Below are 20,047 nucleotides of genomic sequence, written 5' to 3'. Positions count from 1 at the left end.
AAATTTTAGTGTTATATCGATAAATTTGTGTTATGCTTCAAAATTTTGTGTATTATGCTTTGAAAATTTATGCTACGTCAATAAATTTTTGTGTTTTTCAACAAAAATTTGGGTGCTTCAAAAAGCACGAAAAAGAAGTAGTGACGCACCTATTTTTTTCACTAGACTTTTAACTAACTTAATTAAACTTATTTAAAAAAAACTTATTCATATAGCATCACTTTATATTAATTAGCCAATTCTATTATGTTTTTTTATTTAGTGTCTAATTTTTATTTAATTTATTTTTTATAATAAATTTTAAATATTTAAAATTTTTAAATTTAAAATTAATTATTTTTTTAATAATTAAACAATAATTTTTATACATCATAGTAAATACCATATAAATTTCTTAATAGATAACGATAATAATATAAGCCTAAACATTTAATATTGAAAAATGTTAATTGTACATCAAAATCAGTCATAAAAATCAGTTACCAATGTATTTGTGTATAAATACATGTGTGGTTCAATTTATTTTCAATGTGTATTTATATTTTAACATATATTTTATTCTAATAGCTAATTTGCTGACTGATTTTAGTGTACATGTAGCATAACCCTTTAATATTATATGACGAAGAAAATACAACAAAGACAACAAGCTTATAATAATCCCTTTCATATTTAAGCTGAAATAGGAAAGTTAAATCAGCAAATAATCATATTGGTAGTGGACAAAATGGAGATAAGCCTCAATGTAGTCGTCGAAGTTGCATTCGAGCTTCATAGTAGTTTCTGAACTTAAAAGTTCCTCAAATTCATCCCCAAACTTGCACTCCGGAATCCAAAGTTGTCCTTCCGGCAATTTCTGGCCAGCTGGCGCAACCGAAAAGCTGAATTGGCAATCTTCGTGATACGTGGGCGTTACAGAAACGACGCTGTTTTGGCTGTGGCGCCAAAATGACATGAAATGACGTCGTTTCACACTGAATACGTCCCTCCCTCAACGTTTCAATAACGTATTGTCTTCTCCTCTCAAAACACGAAACAAACACAACACAGAGTGAGGTTTCTTCTTCTCCGATACAGTCACCAATGGCGCATGTGCGATTGCATTAACCGCACCGATTTCAGTGGAAGACTTAGGCTCTGGAGCATCGCTGTTGTCATCTCCTTCATACACAAAGTTGGGAAGGCTGGTTTCTCTAAAAGAGGTAAGCCAAAAATGAAAAAAAAATGTGGTTCCTCTATTTTTTGATATTGTTATTAATGTAATATTCACAAAAATTCAGGCCGTTTTTTTCGAATGTAATCGATGGGTATGAACGCGTTTGTTTTGTGCTCTGTGCTAGGGTTTGATTAGAACTGACTTTTGTAATGGTTTGTCCAAGAAAATCATAGACTGGGAGTGTTTCTGGTGTTTTAATGATATCAAAACTTGTTCTTTATGTGTTAGGGTTTACTGCACTTAGTTGTAGAGTTTTCAAATTGTTAATGTGTTTCAGGACAATGACTTTGACCAATAAATTTTTTAAACAGAGTTTACATGATCACACTAGAACTAAAGATCTTTTGAGAGTTGAAATTTTTTGTAGCTCACCATTGGTTTGTATCTCATTCGGGATATCCATGTTAATCTTGTTAAACGAACTTAATGTGTGATGATAATGGATTCTGAATTTGACTGATTTACCTAACTCCTTTTCTTTATATTGGGTTGGTTTAGTTAAACTGAATGTAATATGTAATGCTGTTTAGCTAAACTGAATGTGTGATGATAATGGATTCTTGCATACATATGATACAATAAAATTACATTCAGATTCTTTTGTGTTAATTTTAATTATAAAGTAAGTTTTGCAATTGCTAATCAAGTTAATTTAGCTATTGGAATAGTCAACTTGTTTGATGAATTTCGTTTGGACTAGTGGATTAGTTTTTGGATAGGGTATATAAATTTTAATAGTTTGATCCATTAAGATTGAAGTTAGTGTCTAGAGAACTGCTATCCTTAATTACATCAAAATAATGTTCTTGATTTCACACTTTCTCAGCACAGCTAAATCTGATTTCTTGATGTGACATCAATAATGTTTATTCCTTTCTTATTAGTGAACAATAATTGATTATTCTATCCTTTCATATTTTCAATCTATTACTAGTAGTGATGTCTGATTTCAAATAATGGGTGTGATCAATGAATTTTTTTTTAAAATTGGTAGATGGGTGATCCGTTGATTACCATTATATTTCACCATGGAAGGTCGTTTATCACAAAGGCGGATGGAAGTATGTCTTACAACGGTGGAGAGATTTCTGAGTTGCCAGACATTGATACAGACACACTGGATGTATTTTTCATCCGAGACTATCACAAGAAAATTGGGTATGACAAGATTAGCCAAACTAGGTGGCTGGTGCCTAATCGGCCTTTGCAAACTGGTTTAAGAGCAATAGCAGATGATAAGGAGCTTATGGAGATGTGTTACCTGGCTCAGCAGAACAAGGGGGTTATTCATGTGTACTACGAACATGGAGTATCTGAACCTGTGTATATTGAGAAAGCAGAACCAGTGACATCTAAAGGCAAGGAGCTGATGCTGATACCAACCATTTTTCCCACCCCAAAATCCACCACCAACCTAATTCCCACCACAACAGAACCCATTCCCACCACAATAGCACCAATTCCCATCACAACACCATGCACTCCAACTTCTGAGCTAAAAAAGCCAGTTGATATATCAAAACCAAAGGAGCTAGCTGCTTCAGTTTCTGCTGGTAACCGAAACATACCAGAAAAAATTTCTCTTCAACCTACTGCAAGTCTTGGACCTAAGCCCAATCCACCACCAAAAACAATGGCCCAACCCAGTAAAACCAAGCCCAAAATTCCACAAAAAAGGGCCTAACCCACTCCAATTCCTAAACCTTGGTCCAAAGGAAAAGAAACCAAGAAGGCTAAACCAAAGAGAAGCTGTAAGAATGTAAAAATAGCAGCAGCATGTGGAAGAAGGCCATTGACAAGAGCTACTGCTACTGGAAATATTGCATTACAAGAACAATTCGTAAGGGAAAATAGGCCAAAACAGCCTATGTTGCTTTGTCTAGTTCAGAATAATCCTCAGACAACCATGATAGTGATGATAGTGCAGATGATGAACCATATAGGCCTGGTGCTGATGAGGTGTCCAATGAAGAAGAGTTGCCTCTGGATAGATCAGCAGCAAAGACTAATGTGAAACTGAGTAGTAGGACACCTAAGAAACTTACAAAAAGAAATAAGGCTGTTATGGTTGAAGATGATGGTCCTGTTTGTGCATACTCAGATTCTGATGATGATGAAATCATTTTTGGACCGATTCCTAAGTTTGGATCATCAGTTGCTCCTTATCATGATGTGCAGGATGATGCTTATAATGATTCTGATGGTGGAGACTCATGGTACTCGAAAGAAATGAAGACTCCTCCGAACTCTGAGGATGAGTTGGAGGAAGTTGATTCAGATGACGTATTCCTTGCGTTTAGAGAAGGAGGGAGGTTTGGAGAACTTAGGTTAGAGGTTGGAATGACATTCACTACAAAAATAGAGTTCAAAGAGGCTGTGTGTGAATATTGCATACAAGAGGGTAGAAGGATTTGGTTTAAGAAGAACGATAACGTGAGGATGAGAGCTGTGTATAACGATGATAGCTGTGGCTGGCTTGTGTATGCTTCTAATAATACTGAGAACAATTGCTGGCAGATCAAGATGTTTATGGATGACCACACCTGTGCAAGAGAGACCAAAAACAGACTAGCTAATAGGAAGTGGCTAGCCTGCAAATTGGTGAAGAAGCTAAGAAAATATCTGAATTTGAGACACTCCGAGGCTGCACAATATTTTAAGACTAAATATGATTTAGATATAAACAAGTCTTCACTAACCAGGGCCTTAGGATATGCTAGATCTGTTGTGTACGGTGATGCAGCTGCCCAATATGGCATGGTGAGGGATTATGGGCTAACACTGCTGAAGAGCAATCCAGGCTCCACTGTCACAGTTGGTGTTATACCTCAGCCCAACCTTTATGATGATCCAATATTTGAGAAGATGTATGTTTGTTTGGAGGGATGTAAAAAGGATTTTTGGCTGGTTGCAGACCCCTCATAGGCTTGGATGGAGCTTTTCTGAAGACCCGACATGGTGGTCAGATCCTGTCTGCTATTGGCCAAGATGCAAACAACCATATATATGTGATTGCCTATGCAATTGTCCTTGTTGAGAACACTGAAAATTGGAGATGGTTCTTGGAATTACTTCATCAAGACTTAGGGGATTATAAGAAGAACAAGTTGTGTTTTATCTCACATATGCAAAAGGTATGCAATATTTTTTACTTATTAAGTGTGAATCTGTTGTTACTTATTAGCTATTAGCTATTGGGTGTGCTTCAACATGTTGTTTATAAACTGGGCTGCTATGTATACATGGTGAATTATTCCTGGGCTGATAACATGCTGCATAATGTTCTGTTCTGTTTGTATTGATAACATGCTGCATAATGTTCTGTTCTGTTTGTATGTTACAGGGACTAGTCTGATGTCACTTACGTAAGTGTAGGGACTAGTTTGATGTCACTTACACAAGTATCTGACACCCTTTTTTAACCTGAAACAGGGCCTTATAAATGCAGATAAGGAGGTTTTCCCAGATGTCCATCACAGATTCTGTGTTTGGCATCTGTGGAAGAACTTCAATAAGCAATGGAAGGATCTCCAACTTAGAGGGCTACTATGGGATTGTGCAAAGTGTACTAGCCAAGATGGCTTCCTTGAAATCTTCAAAAAGATTGAAAGGGTTAATAAGAAAGCCTGGGAGTATTTGAACAAGTGGCCTAGAGACTATTGGAGCCGGGTATTCTTCAGTAATGCACCTAAGATAGACAACATCTGCAACAATGCATGTGAAGTCTTCAACTCTAGGATCAAAGATGCTAGAGCTAAGCCTATTATCACACTCTTGGAAGAAGTCAGAATGTATGCAATGAGGTCGATAGCTAGGAACAAGGTGAAGCTGAATTCGAACACTGGAGTTTTACCTCCTATACAGCGTAGCAGGTTAGAAAAAATACGGAAGGAATAAAAAAATTGGGTCCCAATGTGGTCTGGTGACGCAGATTATGAGAAGTTCGAAGTTCATGGCTGGCCGACCAACATGGTTGTGGACTTGGGAAAGAGGCTCTGGTAGGGGTGGCAAACGGGCCTAAATCCGCCGGGCCAGCCTGCGTAACCCGCCAAAAAAGGCGGGTTGGGCTGGAAATTTGGGACCACCAAAAGACAAAAGCCCGCCTAACACGCACCGCTTAAACCGTGGACTTTGGCAGGGCGGGGTGGGCTTCCCCGATGGGCTGAGGCATTTTTTTTAAGGGTTGAGCCTGATTGTTTTAGCCCAGAACCCATTAACCCAATTAACCCGACCCGACTCCCCAATGAAACCCTACTGATCCCTAATTTCAATTTCCAGATTTGCAGCTTCCTCGACCTCAAACCTCAATCCTCACCGTCACTCTCAGTCTCTCACTCGGTCACTCCCTCGGTCGTTAACACAGAGGACAGAGCTTCAGCCTTCAACCTTCAGCTTCTCTAGTCTCCAGTCTCCACTCTCCTCCCATAGACCATAGTCAATCTCACTCAAGACCTCAGCCCTCACGCTCGCTGACTTGGAGTTCCGTGATTCCGTTGACCTCAGCCCTTCCATCGACCTCAGCACTTCCATCGACCTCAGCCCTCACGCTCGCTGAGTCGGAGTTCCGTCCTCACCCCTGACGCTCGCTGAGTCGCAGCCACCATCGATCTTCGGTCCTCGTGGGTTCTAGCCACCGCTGCTGCTCCATCTAGCCGTCGTCGCTGCTGGTCTCAGTCCTGGGCTCATGGGTCTTGTCCTCTCGTTGCTGGTCTCGCTCTCTGGGTCTCCTTGTCTGTCTTCATCGCCGTGACACAGCTGCTCCTCACCTCCTCTGTCCTGGTCCTCGCATCCTCTGGTTAGTTTTCTGGCCTAGGATTTGAGATAAGAGATTTAGGTTTGTTTGTTGTGTTTTGTGTTATTTGATATAGGTAAATTATAGTTTATGTTGATAATGGTTATTTGATTATATCTGATGTAGATTCAGAAATTGTTTGTTATTTTTTGTGTTGTTTGATAATGGTTTTGTTTTGATTATGGTTGATAATGGTTGATATTTGGTTCAATCTAATACAGATTCAGAAATTGTTTGCTATTTTTTGTGTTGTTTGATAATGGTTGAGTTTTGATTATGGTTGATATTTGGTTCAATCTGATGCAGATTCAGAAATTATTTGATATTTTTTGTGTTGTTTGATAATGGTTGAGTTTTGATTATGGTTGATAATGATTGATATTTGGTTGGATTGGATCTGATGCAGATTCAGAAATTGTTTGCTATTTTTTGTGTTGTTTGATAATGGTCGAGTTTTGATTATGGTTGATAATGGTCGATATTTGGTTGGATTGGATCTGATGCATATTCAGAAATTGTTTGATGTTTTTTGTGTGGTTTGCTAATGGTTTATTTTGATTAAATCAGATAAGTTGATACTTGTTTTATTTCAGATTCATATAAACAATTTACGTTTGCTTTTATTTCAGAAAATATGAATTCTGAAACTGTGGATAACCTTGTTACTGCTGGAGTTGGTTCTGAGGCTACTCCGGTCGAGGTTGATGAACCTAGTTCGAAAAGGCTGAGACCAGCAACATCCGATGTTTGGAATTTTTTCAAAAAGCTCGGTCCAGATAAGGCTGGAGTAGAACGTTCTGAGTGTAAAGGATGCAAGAAGGTGTTTAAAGCTAGAGGTAAGCGATATGGCACTTCTACTCTAAAACGACATCTTGATAGTTGTACTCAAATTAAGCATGAAGATATTGGTCAGACTATAGCAGAATTGCAACTTAAAATGGGTTCACTTAAGATTGATTCAGGAGTGGCTAGAGATATGTTTGCTTCTTATGTAGTTGCTGGGGATAAGCCATTCAATATGGTTGATGATAAGAGATTTAGAAATTGGGTGAAATATATTAGTCCAACTTTGAAACTTCCTTCTAGGAATACGGTTAAGGCTGACATAGTGAAAGTTCACAAGAGAGAAGCTGCGAAACTTAAAAAAATTTTAGTTTCCATTCCAAATAGAATTTGCTTAACATCTGATCTTTGGACTTCCAGTACCAATGAGGGGTTTATATGTTTGACTACACATTTTGTTGATGAGAACTAGAAATTACATAGTAAAATTCTTAATTTTTGTCATATGCCTCCTCCTCACACATAATTTGAGTTGTCTTCTAAAATCTTTACGCTTTTGACTGAGTGGAAAATTGATAAAAATATTTTTTCCATTACTTTGGATAATGCTTCTTCTAATGATACTTGTGTTGAACACTTGAAAAGTACTTTGGATGTGAATGGTTCATTGTTGTGTGGTGGTGAATTCTTTCATGTTCGTTGCTCTGCTCATATTTTAAATCTTATTGTCCAAGATGGAATAAAAATATGTGGTGATGCGGTGCATAAGATTAGAGAGTCTATTAAGTATCTGAGAAAATCTGAAAGTCGAATGGTTAAGTTTAAAGAATGTTTTGAAGATATTGAGTGACTTGAGTATACGACTGCATTATGTTTAGATGTTCCTACTAGGTGGAATTCACTTTATGCAATGCTTGTAAGTGCTTTTCCATATAAGAAAGCTTTTGAAATGTATAAAGTAAAAGAAGCTGGATTTAGGGAGTATTGTCTTTCATCAGATGAGTGGAGAAGAACTGAAAAGATATGTGATTTCTTGTTACCATTTTACGAAACTACCAAGTTGATGTCAGGAACTTCTTACCCAACATCCAACTTGTATTTTTTACAAGTTTGACAAATTCAGCTTATTTTAATGAATAGTTTGAAGAATGATGAAGTGCTTATAAGGAACATGGGAGAAAAAATGATAATTAAGTTTAAGAAATATTGGGAGGAATACAGTGTTGTTCTTGCATTTGGGCAGTTCTTGATCCTAGATTTAAACTCAACACTTTGATTCATTGCTATAATAAGATTGATCCTATTAGTGCTAAAGACAAAGTGGAGCTTGTGAAGAGTAAGTTATACAAGCTCTTTGAGGTTTATGACCACAATTCCTCTACAACTGTAGAGAGTTCTTCCCAACTTTCAAGTAATTTTTCTCAAGCAACATCTTCTGCAATTGAAACTCAGCTTATTAAAAATATTGGTGTAAGTATTTTTATCTACTTGGTTATATGTATTTTTTATTTTTCATGATTTTTGATTCATATATTGTTTGCAATGCAAATGATTTGATGTCCCGTAATCAAGAAGCTAAAGTGAAAAGTGGAAAGAACCAACTTGATATTTATTTGAGTGAGGCAGCATTATTTTGCAATGATGCAATCATTGATGTTTTGGAATGGTGGAAAGACAACCATCATCGTTTTCTAACACTATCACTAATGGCATGAGATTTGTTGAACATTCCTATTACTACCGTGACTTCAGAATCTGCATTTAGCATGTGTTCTCATGTTTTGAATAAGTATAGAAGTCGTTTGTTGCCTGATAATGTTGAAGCGGTGATTTACACTAGAAATTGGATACGTGGATATGATGATTTTGGTATAATTATATTTATGACATACATACTTGAGTGATTTTGAACATTATTATGTACTATTTTTCTAATATATTTATTTACTTTTTTCTAGAGGAAGATAAAGATGAGGAAGATATTGCAAAAGGAGAAGGCTATTCTTCAGGAGTTGGTTCCAATGATGTTATTGACTTACATGAAGATGAAGATGAAAATTAAGTGTTTCAGTTATGTTTAATTTGCTTTGAAGACTATTTATAATTATGTTTTTGGATTTTGGATTATATTTATTTTATCTATGGGACTATTTATAACTATGTTTTTGTATTTTGGATTATGTTTATCTATTTTGGAGACTTTATATTTAATATTTGCATTTATATTGATTTAAATAGAAGATATATCCTTATAAAAAAAAAGAAGTTTAGGCGGGCTTAGCCCGCCAGCCCGCCATTAGGGGGCGGGCTAGGATTTTGGGACCGCCTGAATAGGCGGGGCGGGACGGACTTCCCCGCCTGCCACCCCTAGGCTCTGCACATGTAGTTTCTGGCAACTGAGTGCTAATATTGTTTACATTCATTGTTTTAGTCTTATTATCATTTATCATTATCAACCTTTGTTGTAGGCTTACTGTTGTTGTCTTCATTGTTGTGTGAATGCTGTTTAGGGATGCCATGTGTGCATGCGTGTACTGCACTGGCAAGGGTTGGTAAGAGACCAGAGGAGTTTTGTCATCAGTGGTTGACCATAGAAGCATATAATAACACATATGCCTTTCATATCAATCCAATTCCAGGTCAAGCATTATGGAAAAAGTCACCATATAACAGACCACAGGCTCAAAAATTTAGAAACAGGCCAGGACCACTTAAGAAAAAAAAGAAGAAAAGATGTAGATGAGGAGCCAAGTGGGAGTAAGAAGTTGAAGATCAAGATGAAAAGAATTTATAAAAAAGGTCGATGTCGTTGTTGTGGCGAAGCAGGACACACCAAAAGGAACTGTCCAAAGAGAGCTGCTGCTAATGGTGGTGAAGGTCAGGCCAACTCTGCTCCCCCTGTCCCACAAGCCCCAACTGAAATCAGTCTTGACCAAAGTGAACCACCCTTGGAAACAACTGATGACTCTCAACAGGTTCACAAACTTACATGACTTTTAATTTATTATATTCACATCCTTAACTAGTTTACTAACTATCTCACATGTATTCGCTGATAGATTTTACCCTCACTGGTTAGGCTGCCAAAGCTCCCTCTAAAAAGAAAGTTCGCCAAGCATCATGAAAAAACAGCTTCAGAGAGTATCAATCCACCAGCAACCACCCCACCTGCTGCTACCCCACTAGGAAGCAGTCATACAGCAAGGAATTCTCCACCTAACCCTATGCAAGGTGCAACACAGGGGACTGCTACAAGGCTTAAAAACTTCATGAAGTTTGTGCCCAACCCTGGATTCAAGGCACCCAGACACAAAAAATGAAGATTAGAATTATTATGTTTAGGGACACATGCTGTTTTTGTGTATCTATTTTGTTGAAGTTGTTTACCATGTATGCTTTCTTAAACATTGTCCTACTGTTTTAGTATTTAAATTTTATCAGGTTAATATGTTAACAACTTTGATATACTTGGTGTTTTGACTCTATAATGCCTTTTTTGAATGAAACATTACTAATATGAATTATGAATTTATTGAATTGAGTTTTGTCAGCTTTTTGGTTATATTTTGTTCTCTGTTACATACTTAAGAGTAATTCAAATCATGTCCATTTCCATTTCATTGAACAGAAGTGCAAGAACAGAAGTATGCAAAATCAAACACTTTAATTTGCATTTCTTTCAAATAAAAGGACAGGAACAAGTACATGAACAACATATGCATATACCATGCATGTCATTTGTTTTTTGCTAGACATAGTTGACCCTGTTGTTTATCCAACTTTAATACAAGAACACCAACTACAATCAGCAGCATGAACACAAACATCAAAATTTCTCCCATTTTTAGAACCCTAATTTCAGCCTCTAATTTACCAAATTTCCAAGCAATCTTCATCTTCCAGTCTTCATCATCAACTGAATGTCTTGTTCTATCATCACATGCTATGACATCTTCTTCCAAAACTTTATCAACCCACAAAAACAATCCACGCCATTTCTTACCCACAGTCTGTACAGCCAAAAAAATTGAATCAGCAAAATTTATATCCATATATACAGCAATCAACAACAATAGTACTTACATTGTAGTTTAGGCAACCCAGGAACGGTCTCCCTGGATTTGAATCCGTCCCTGACCAGCGCAGCACTGGTCTCGACCCACAGGCACACCATTCTGGCAAACGAGCTTCTCTATTTCTGTTCATTCTCCTCATGATGCTTTCAAATGATCGTGGGTTGTTCGAGTTTCCAGCTGCATTGCTCGCGCTTGCCATAGCCTTTGGGCTTCAACGATGGAGAAGACAAAAACACACAACTGAAGAAAAGATAACAGAGTGAGCAATGTAGGCTTCAAATTTGGGGATTAGGGTTTTAATTTCAATTGAGGGACCAAATTGATTCGAGAGAGTTTACTCTGTCACATCAACTAGCCGTTATTACGCCCACGTGTCAAGAAGCTTGCCAAATCAGCTTTTCGATTGCGCCAGCTGACCAGAAATTGCCGAAAGGACAACTTGAGTCCCAGAGTGCAAATTCGGGGATGAATTTGGAGAACTTTTAAGTTCATGAACTACTATGAGACTCGAGTGTAACTTTAGGGACTATATTGAGACTTATCTCAGACAAAATGTCATATATATACACGTACATTATTTTATATGTTTTTATTATATATTTTATAATCAATATGTAATTTTACAAATGACGATTTAGTAACTAATTTTAAATATTTACGTAACATGAAAAAAGAAAATGTATAAAGGTTCTTGTCATTTTAATTTTACGTACGTCAGGTTATGCCCAGAGTTATACTTTTTTCAGATTTATTATGCGAACATTTTTTGCGCATCATGATATTGTCCAGAAATATTAAGAAGGCAAGAAAAAAAGATGAAAACTTTTTATTTTTAAATTTTGAAACTAAAAAAATAATCTTTTTATCAAAAGGTTGAAAAATAAAGATTTTCAAAAATATCCAATCAACAAAAATTTAAAAAGTTTAAATTTTTGAAACAAACTTATTCTATATTTGTGAAAAAATAGAACTATCCGGTAAACAAAAAAATAAAAAATATTCTTTAAAAAAATTTAGGATTTCAAAAGACAAAATTTTTTATTTTTTTGAATTTTTAAATTTAAAAATTAAATTTTTTATTTAAAATACAAAAATAAAATAAAGTCCAGAAATATTAAGAAGGAAAGAAAAAAAGATGAAAACTTTTTATTTTTAAATTTTGAAACTAAAAAATAATCTTTTTACCAAAAAGTTGAAAAATAAAGATTTTCAAAATATCCAATAAACAAAAATTTAAAAAGTTTAAAATTTTAAAAAAAACTTATTCTATATTTATGAAAAAATAGAACTATACGATGAATAAAAAAATAAAAAAATATTCTTTAAAAAAATTTAGGATATCAAAAGACAAAATTTTTTATTTTTTTGAATTTTTAAATTTAAAAATTAAATTTTTATTTAAAATACAAAAATAAAATAATATCCAGAAATATTAAGAAGGCAAGAAAAAAAGATGAAAACTTTTTATTTTTAAATTTTGAAACTAAAAAAATAATCTTTTTACCAAAAAGTTGAAAAATAAAGATTTTCAAAAATATCCAATCAACAAAAATTTAAAAAGTTTAAATTTTTGAAACAAACTTATTCTATATTTGTGAAAAAATAGAACTATCCGGTGAATAAAAAAATAAAAAATATTCTTTAAAAAAAGTTTAGTATTTCAAAAGACAAAATTTTTTATTTTTTTGAATTTTTAAATTTAAAAATTAAATTTTTTATTTAAAATACAAAAATAAAATAATGTACAGAAATATTAAGAGGGCAAGAAAAAAAGATGAAAACTTTTTATTTTTAAATTTTGAAACTAAAAAAATAATCTTTTTACCAAAAAGTTGAAAAATAAAGATTTTCAAAAATATCCAATCAACAAAAATTAAAAAAGTTTAAATTTTTGAAACAAACTTATTCTATATTTGTGAAAAAATAGAACTATCCGGTGAATAAAAAAATAAAAAATATTCTTTAAAAAAAATTTAGGATTTCAAAAGACAAAATTTTTTATTTTTTTGAATTTTTAAATTTAAAAATTAAATTTTTTATTTAAAATACAAAAATAAAATAAAGTCCAGAAATATTAAGAAGGAAAGAAAAAAAGATGAAAATTTTTTATTTTTAAATTTTGAAACTAAAAAATAATCTTTTTACCAAAAAGTTGAAAAATAAAGATTTTCAAAATATCCAATAAACAAAAATTTAAAAAGTTTTAAATTTTAAAACAAACTTATTCTATATTTATGAAAAAATAGAACTATACTGTGAATAAAAAAATAAAAAAAATCTTTAAAAAAATTTAGGATTTCAAAAGACAAAATTTTTTATTTTTTTGAATTTTTAAATTTAAAAATTAAATTTTTTATTTAAAATACAAAAATAAAATAATGTCCAAAAATATTAAGAAGGCAAGAAAAAAGATGAAAACTTTTTATTTTTAAATTTTGAAACTAAAAAAATAATCTTTTTACCAAAAAGTTGAAAAATAAAGATTTTCAAAAATATTCGATCAACAAAAATTTAAAAAGTTTAAATTTTTGAAACAAACTTATTCTATATTTGTGAAAAAATAGAACTATCCGGTGAATAAAAAAATAAAAAATATTCTTTAAAAAAATTTAGGATTTCAAAAGACAAAATTTTTTATTTTTTTGAATTTTTAAATTTAAAAATTAAATTTTTTATTTAAAATACAAAAATAAAATAAAGTCCAGAAATATTAAGAAGGAAAGAAAAAAAGATGAAAACTTTTTATTTTTAAATTTTGAAACTAAAAAATAATCTTTTTACCAAAAAGTTGAAAAATAAAGATTTTCAAAATATCCAATAAACAAAAATTTAAAAAGTTTAAAATTTTAAAAAAACTTATTCTATATTTATGAAAAAATAGAACTATACGGTGAATAAAAAAATAAAAAAATATTCTTTAAAAAAATTTAGGATATCAAAAGACAAAATTTTTTATTTTTTGAATTTTTAAATTTAAAAATTAAATTTTTTATTTAAAATACAAAAATAAAATAATGTCTAGAAATATTAAGAAGGCAAGAAAAAAAGATGAAAACTTTTTATTTTTAAATTTTGAAACTAAAAAAATAATCTTTTTACCAAAAAGTTGAAAAATAAAGATTTTCAAAAATATCCAATCAACAAAAATTTAAAAAGTTTAAATTTTTGAAACAAACTTATTCTATATTTGTGAAAAAATAGAACTATCCGGTGAATAAAAAAATAAAAAATATTCTTTAAAAAAAGTTTAGTATTTCAAAAGACAAAATTTTTTATTTTTTTTATTTTTAAATTTAAAAATTAAATTTTTTATTTAAAATACAAAAATAAAATAATGTACAGAAATATTAAGAGGGCAAGAAAAAAAGATGAAAACTTTTTATTTTTAAATTTTGAAACTATAAATGTTTTTTTTTTTTGGTGTCTATTATATAACTGGTGAATAGTTACTTAAACCCATCGAATTATTTGTAGAACCTTCATAAAATATCGAATCATTTGTGCACTTAAAGAAGCATAAACATGCGCAACTACATTTCCAATTCATCTTGAAAGAAAACTGGATGCAAATACAATAATTCATAGTTTCATAAATTAAACAAAATGAAGACCCTGAACACAGTTTTATTCTTCTAATTACAGTCATACTTTCATAAATCAAACAAAATGAAGACCCTTAACCCCAGTTTATTCTTATAATTACATTAAATACCGTGGTCAATAGGAACACCTATTCACCAGGTAAGGGAAAATGAACATGAGCCACATGTTCAAATGGCCTAAGCACTAGCAGTAGCTGGCAAGAAAGCTTTTCCAGGTTTACGATTTGCCAAAGGTCCATGGCACCCAAGAAGCTTCATAGAACATAAAACAAAAATATTAATAAACTATGTACCAATTGCAAGAACTCTTTCCCAAAAAGAACGAGAATAATTTATAACAACTATATTAGGTGTACACCAAAATCAGTCACCAATATAAAATATATATTAAAATATAAAATACATATTAAAAATAAGTTAAATTACATATATATTTATACATAAATACTTTGTGACTGATTTTGGTGGTTAATTTTGGAGTGCAAATAATATTTTTGTAGTTTATAATTTATCAGGGTGGAAACGAACCTTGGCATTGACACCATCAGGCACAATTCTGTTCTCAGACTTTAACTTCAAATACTCTGTTCGGTTGAACTTTGTAAATCCCCTGAAAATTGGAAAAGAATTACTAAGCAAGCAAGCATTTCCAATAAATACAAAGGGTAAAAAATGAGCATACACACTGAAAAATAGAAACCCCATGTTCTTCCAGTTGGAAAAACTTTATCATCCATCATTAACATTTTTCTTTGCATAACTTGTTCAACTAACCAAGTTGACATGTAGCAAATTTAACAATTCTTCAAGTGATACAAATTATGAAGACACATAAACTCACAATAAAATCTAGTATTAGCAATAACAAGGCTAGCAATTTGTATAGAATCAAATTTGCAAGAATAGCAACAAACTTGCAGTAGTAGAAATGCAACCAAAAAGTTAAAAAGCTCACCACTTCCTGCTGACAATGATCTTCTGGCGGCCGGGGAACTTGAACTTGGCGCGTCGCAGAGCCTCCTGAGCATGATGACCATGGTTATCCTTGGTGCGAACCGAGAGAAGCACCTGGCCAATGTTGACCCTGGTAACCAGAGACCAAATAGCAAAATGAGCATATATCATTGGGATTACAAGGCACTAAAGTATGTTAATCAGTTATGATGTAACCAACTACTAAATCGAAGGAAGAGCTACATATATTAATTACCAAAAAGCTGGTCTATGGAAGTAAATCATAAATTTTATAGCAACATGTGTACAATGTTTTATAGCAGACGAAAACATGGTTAAAAGGTGGTTATTATTTAGTATAGCATGATATAAAATCTGAACAAATAACATCTGCATAGTAGGATGCACCTTTTCAAAATACTCTTAACAATTTGCTTCAGTTGTATTCCTAAAATACTGACATGATAATTGTATGCTGATATGTCACTGCTGTATGACAACTCTCAACTGACATGTCAAGATTAAAAGTTACAAATATCTTAGATGAGATTTCTTGTAGAGCAAGAAATGATGAGAATTCTTTCATGCGAATTGTTAGATCTATCTATAAGTATCTGAGAGCTTAAAGTTTTTAAAAGAAATTATTGATAAGATGATATGAGAGAGTATACCTAGCGCAAGTGCCCTGCGGCTTGCCAAAGGCGCCCCTCATGCCAGTCTGGAGCCTGTCGGCGCCGGCGCAGGAGAGCATCTTGTTGATACGGAGAACATGGAAAGGATGAACCCTAACACGCAAATGGAAAGCGTCTTTGCCTGCGAATTTGGACATGTACTTGTTGCAAGCAATGCGAGCAGCCTCAAGTGCCTCACTGGAAACATTCTCCTTCTCCCATGAAACAAGGTGCACGCAGAACGGAAACTCATCCGCACCCTTCTTCTTCATTCCGACGTCATAGATTCGGATCTTAGGGTCAGGCACACCCCTGCAGAATCGCGATTTTGGATATGGCTTGTTCTTGATTTGCCTGTAACACCTCGCTGGTCCTGGAAACAAATTTCAAACATTCAATTCTAGATTTAAACTTTAAACAGAGATTTCAATTGCATCGAAGAATGAAGGATTAGAGATCGTACTTCTCCCCATTGCGTAAGGAAATTTGAGAAGGATAGGATTCGCGGGGTGATGGTGCTTTATATACGCTACGGTATGGGCAATGGCGCGTCATTCGCACGCTGTTTTATTCCTGTCGTTCATTACGTATGGGCTTGCGTCATCGTTGCTTCTTTTTCTATTCTTCTTTGACCGGGTTAGGAAAAGCCCAGAAAGTTTGAGAATGTTGCGTGGCTTGTTGGATTGGATTTGCTCTATTTTAAAGCCTATTATTCAGCCCATACCCATCTTACTGCTTCAAATTTATTAATACCAAAATTATTTTAAATAATTAAAACATAATTTTTGCTTTAATATCAATAAAAAGTTATGATATTATTATAATTTATCTAAAATATATATATATAGTGTCTTCATGTTTTAAACTGCGTCTGTTATATCTGTGGTACATAGCTGGTCCCAAATGAGTAAGATGTTATTGCGCTAAAACTAGGTCGTTGCCCGAAAACAACACGCTGTATGGCTTGCATACAGTGCCAAATGAGCAAGAGCCGCTTCGGTGTTCGGGTGTAGTGCTAAATGAGTAAGAATTCTCGCGTTTTCATGAACGAACAAGGGTAAATAAACTAGTTCACAAAGAAAAAAATAAAGGCAAAGGTCGGAGTGGCAGAAGGTTGATATTTGGAACATGGAACATAGACACTCTAACAGGAAAATTCATGGAGGTGGTAGATACCACAACAAGGAGGAAGATTAACATCATGTACCTACAAAAAACAAAATGAGTCAGTACGAAAGCTAAGGAGTTGGATACTTTCGAGTTCAAACTTTGGTATATAGGAAAGATGAATAATAGGAATCGGATAGGTATTATCGTGGATAAGCAGTGAAAGAAGAACGTAGTGGATGTCAAGAAGGTGGGAGATCGGATCATCTCTATCAAACTTGTGGTTGAATAAGGTACTTTTCATGTGATTAGCATCTATGCACCGCAAGTGGGTTCGGACGAGCAACACAAGATAAGGTTTTAAGAGGATCTAGAGAGTTTGGTCCAAGATATACCTTCATGAGATAAAATTTTCTTAGGAAGCGATTTAAATGACCATATTGGAAGTGAAGTGACTGGGTATAGAAGTATTCACGAAGGCCATGATTTCAAAGTGGTCAATACCAAGGGTAAAACTATTTTGGACTTTTCCTTAACCTTTGACCTTCTCATCGCAAATACATATTTTAAAACGAGAGATGAACATCTTATAACCTATAGGAGTGGCAGGCATGACAAGCTCTCAAATCGACTTCTTCTTGTTGAGGAGAGTCGACCAAAAATTTTGCATTAATTGTAGAATTATTCCAGGAGAGAGTTTAACAATACAACATAGGATGTTCATCATGGATTTTCGCGTTGAGGAAAAATTGAGGAAAAATTGAGGAAAAGACATCATACAAAAAATTCAAGGAGGAGGTGGTGGCAGATGAAAGGTGAAGAACAAAGAAGTTTCCTAAGACAGGTAGGAGAAAAGACAAAGTGGAATGGGGATGGAAGCACAGAAGAGATGTGGAAGGAAGTGGCAGAAGTTATTAGAAGAACAGAAGAAGAAAGTTTTGGAGAATCTAGAGGGATAGAACCAAGACAAGGAGTTCTGGAGGTAGAATGCGAGTGTATAAGAAAAGATAAAGGCAAAAAGGGAGTGCTTTAAGGAGTGATCTTTCTGCCGCAATGTAGATAATTGAAAAAAATATAAGGCGGCTAAGAAAGAGACAAAAGTGGCTATAAGTGAAGCAAGAACAAGAGTATATGAGGGTCTCTACCAGTCTTTAAGCACGAAAGAAGGAGAATATATATATATCGCAAAGAGTTGTGAAGGAGGAACGAGAGACTTAGATCAGATTAAGTGCATAAAGGATAAAAATGGGGAGGTTTTGGCTCAAGAGGAGAAGATCAATGAAAGATGGAAGAACTACTTCTAGGAGTTATTTAATGAATGATAGAAGACTCTTTCGAGTCTTGGTCGGTTATGCACGAGGGAAGAAGATTAAAATTTCGACTATTATCGAATGATTCGAGATTTCGAGGTAAAAGAGGCTTTAAAGCAAATGAAAAATGGCAGGGTAGTAGGGCCCGATAATTTCCAATTGAAGTTTGGAAGGAACTTGGAGAGAAATGCATTAGTTGGTTAACCAAGATTTTTAATGAGATTTTAAGGTCAAAGAAGATGCCAGATGAGTGAAAAAAGAGTAGCTTGGTACCTATCTACAAGAATAAGAGGGATATACAATGTTGCGAAAACTATAGAGAGATCAAGCTCATGAGCCATACCATAAAGTTATGGGAAAGGGTGATAGAAGGGAAGCTGAGACAAGAGATACAAGTAACAAAGAACCAATTTAGTTTTATGCTAAGCAAATCTACTACTGAAGCAATATACCTGTTAAGAAGGATGATAGAGAGATATCATACTAATAAAATGGATCTATATATGGTGGTTATTGATTTCGAAAAAGCGTATGATAGGGTGCCAATGGAGGTCTTATGGAAGGTTTTGGAAAGAAAGAGAGTAAGGATCACATATATTCGTACAATTAAAGACATGTATAATAGGTCTACAACTAGTGTGAAAACTCAAAGTGGTATGACAGAGGAATTTTCTATTGGTATATGATTATACCAAAGATCATCCTTAAGTCCATACATTTTCACATTAATCTTGGAAGTACTCACAAAGCATATTCAAGAGCCTGTGCCATGATGCATGCTTTTTGCCGATGATATCGTCTTTATGGGAGAGTCAAGGAAATACCTAAATAAGGAGTTGGATTTATGGAGAGAAACTCTAGAAGTGTATGGTCTGCATATAAACCATAGCAAGACGGAATATATGGAGTGTAAGTTCGGCTGACGAAGGAAAAACCCTAATACAGAGATGAAGATTGGAGAAAAAATTTTACGAAAAGTTAAAAGTTTTAAGTATCTTGGGTGCATCATACAGGATAATGGAGAGATTGAACAGGATGTAAATCATAGGATCCAAGCAGGTTGTTCAAAATAACGGAAAGTGTCTTTAAAACTTGAAGGTAAATTTTATCGCACTGTTATTAGACCGGCTATGCTTTATGGTACAGAGTATTGAGCGGCCAAAGAGGAGCACAAACGTAAGTTAAGTGTGGCAGAGATGAAGATGTTGAGATAGATGTGTGGTTATCCGCGATTGGATAGAATAAGGAATGAAGATATAAGAGAGAGAGTTGGAGTAGCACCTATTATGAAAAAAATGGTAGAATCGCGTCTTAAGTGGTTTGGACATGTGAGAATAAGACCGACAGAACACCCGGTCAGGAGGGTGGATGAGATAGAAGATGAACAAAGGGTGAAAGATAAAGAAAAATCTAGAAAAACTATCTACCAGGTGGTCAAACGAGATCTATATGTAAACGGTCTCTCTGTAGACATAATACATGATAGAATTCAATAGTATCGTTTAATTTATGTAACTGACTCCACCTAATGGATAA

The 20,047-nt window shown here is 33.9% G+C and overlaps 1 protein-coding gene across 1 annotated transcript; it reads right to left on the bottom strand.

The window, feature by feature from the left end:
- Window positions 1-14,390: 14,390 nt before the first annotated feature.
- LOC112794410 (large ribosomal subunit protein uL16) lies at window positions 14,391-16,766 on the bottom strand. Its single transcript, XM_025836447.3, has 5 exons — window positions 16,558-16,766; window positions 16,095-16,467; window positions 15,425-15,553; window positions 14,998-15,079; window positions 14,391-14,721 (listed from the first exon to the last, which is right to left on the bottom strand). The coding sequence occupies exons 1-5, from the start codon at window positions 16,565-16,567 to the stop codon at window positions 14,647-14,649; spliced, it is 669 nt and encodes a 222-aa protein (XP_025692232.1). The 5' UTR covers window positions 16,568-16,766; the 3' UTR covers window positions 14,391-14,646.
- Between the last annotated feature and the right edge of the window lie 3,281 nt (window positions 16,767-20,047).

Source organism: Arachis hypogaea, chromosome 1, assembly GCF_003086295.3.
Source record: "Arachis hypogaea cultivar Tifrunner chromosome 1, arahy.Tifrunner.gnm2.J5K5, whole genome shotgun sequence".
In the NCBI taxonomy this organism is placed as follows: Eukaryota; Viridiplantae; Streptophyta; class Magnoliopsida; order Fabales; family Fabaceae; genus Arachis; species Arachis hypogaea.
This window is presented reverse-complemented; position numbering and strand designations above follow the sequence as displayed.

What these genes read in the sequence shown, in the direction of transcription:
- LOC112794410 (XM_025836447.3), bottom strand. An exon ending in CCGCAGGGCACTTGCGCTAG is followed by an intron (nt 15,554 to 16,094) that starts GTATACTCTCTC and finishes TCTGGTTACCAG; the next exon opens with GGTCAACATTGGCCAGGTGC. An exon ending in ATCATTGTCAGCAGGAAGTG is followed by an intron (nt 15,080 to 15,424) that starts GTGAGCTTTTTA and finishes TCCAATTTTCAG; the next exon opens with GGGATTTACAAAGTTCAACC.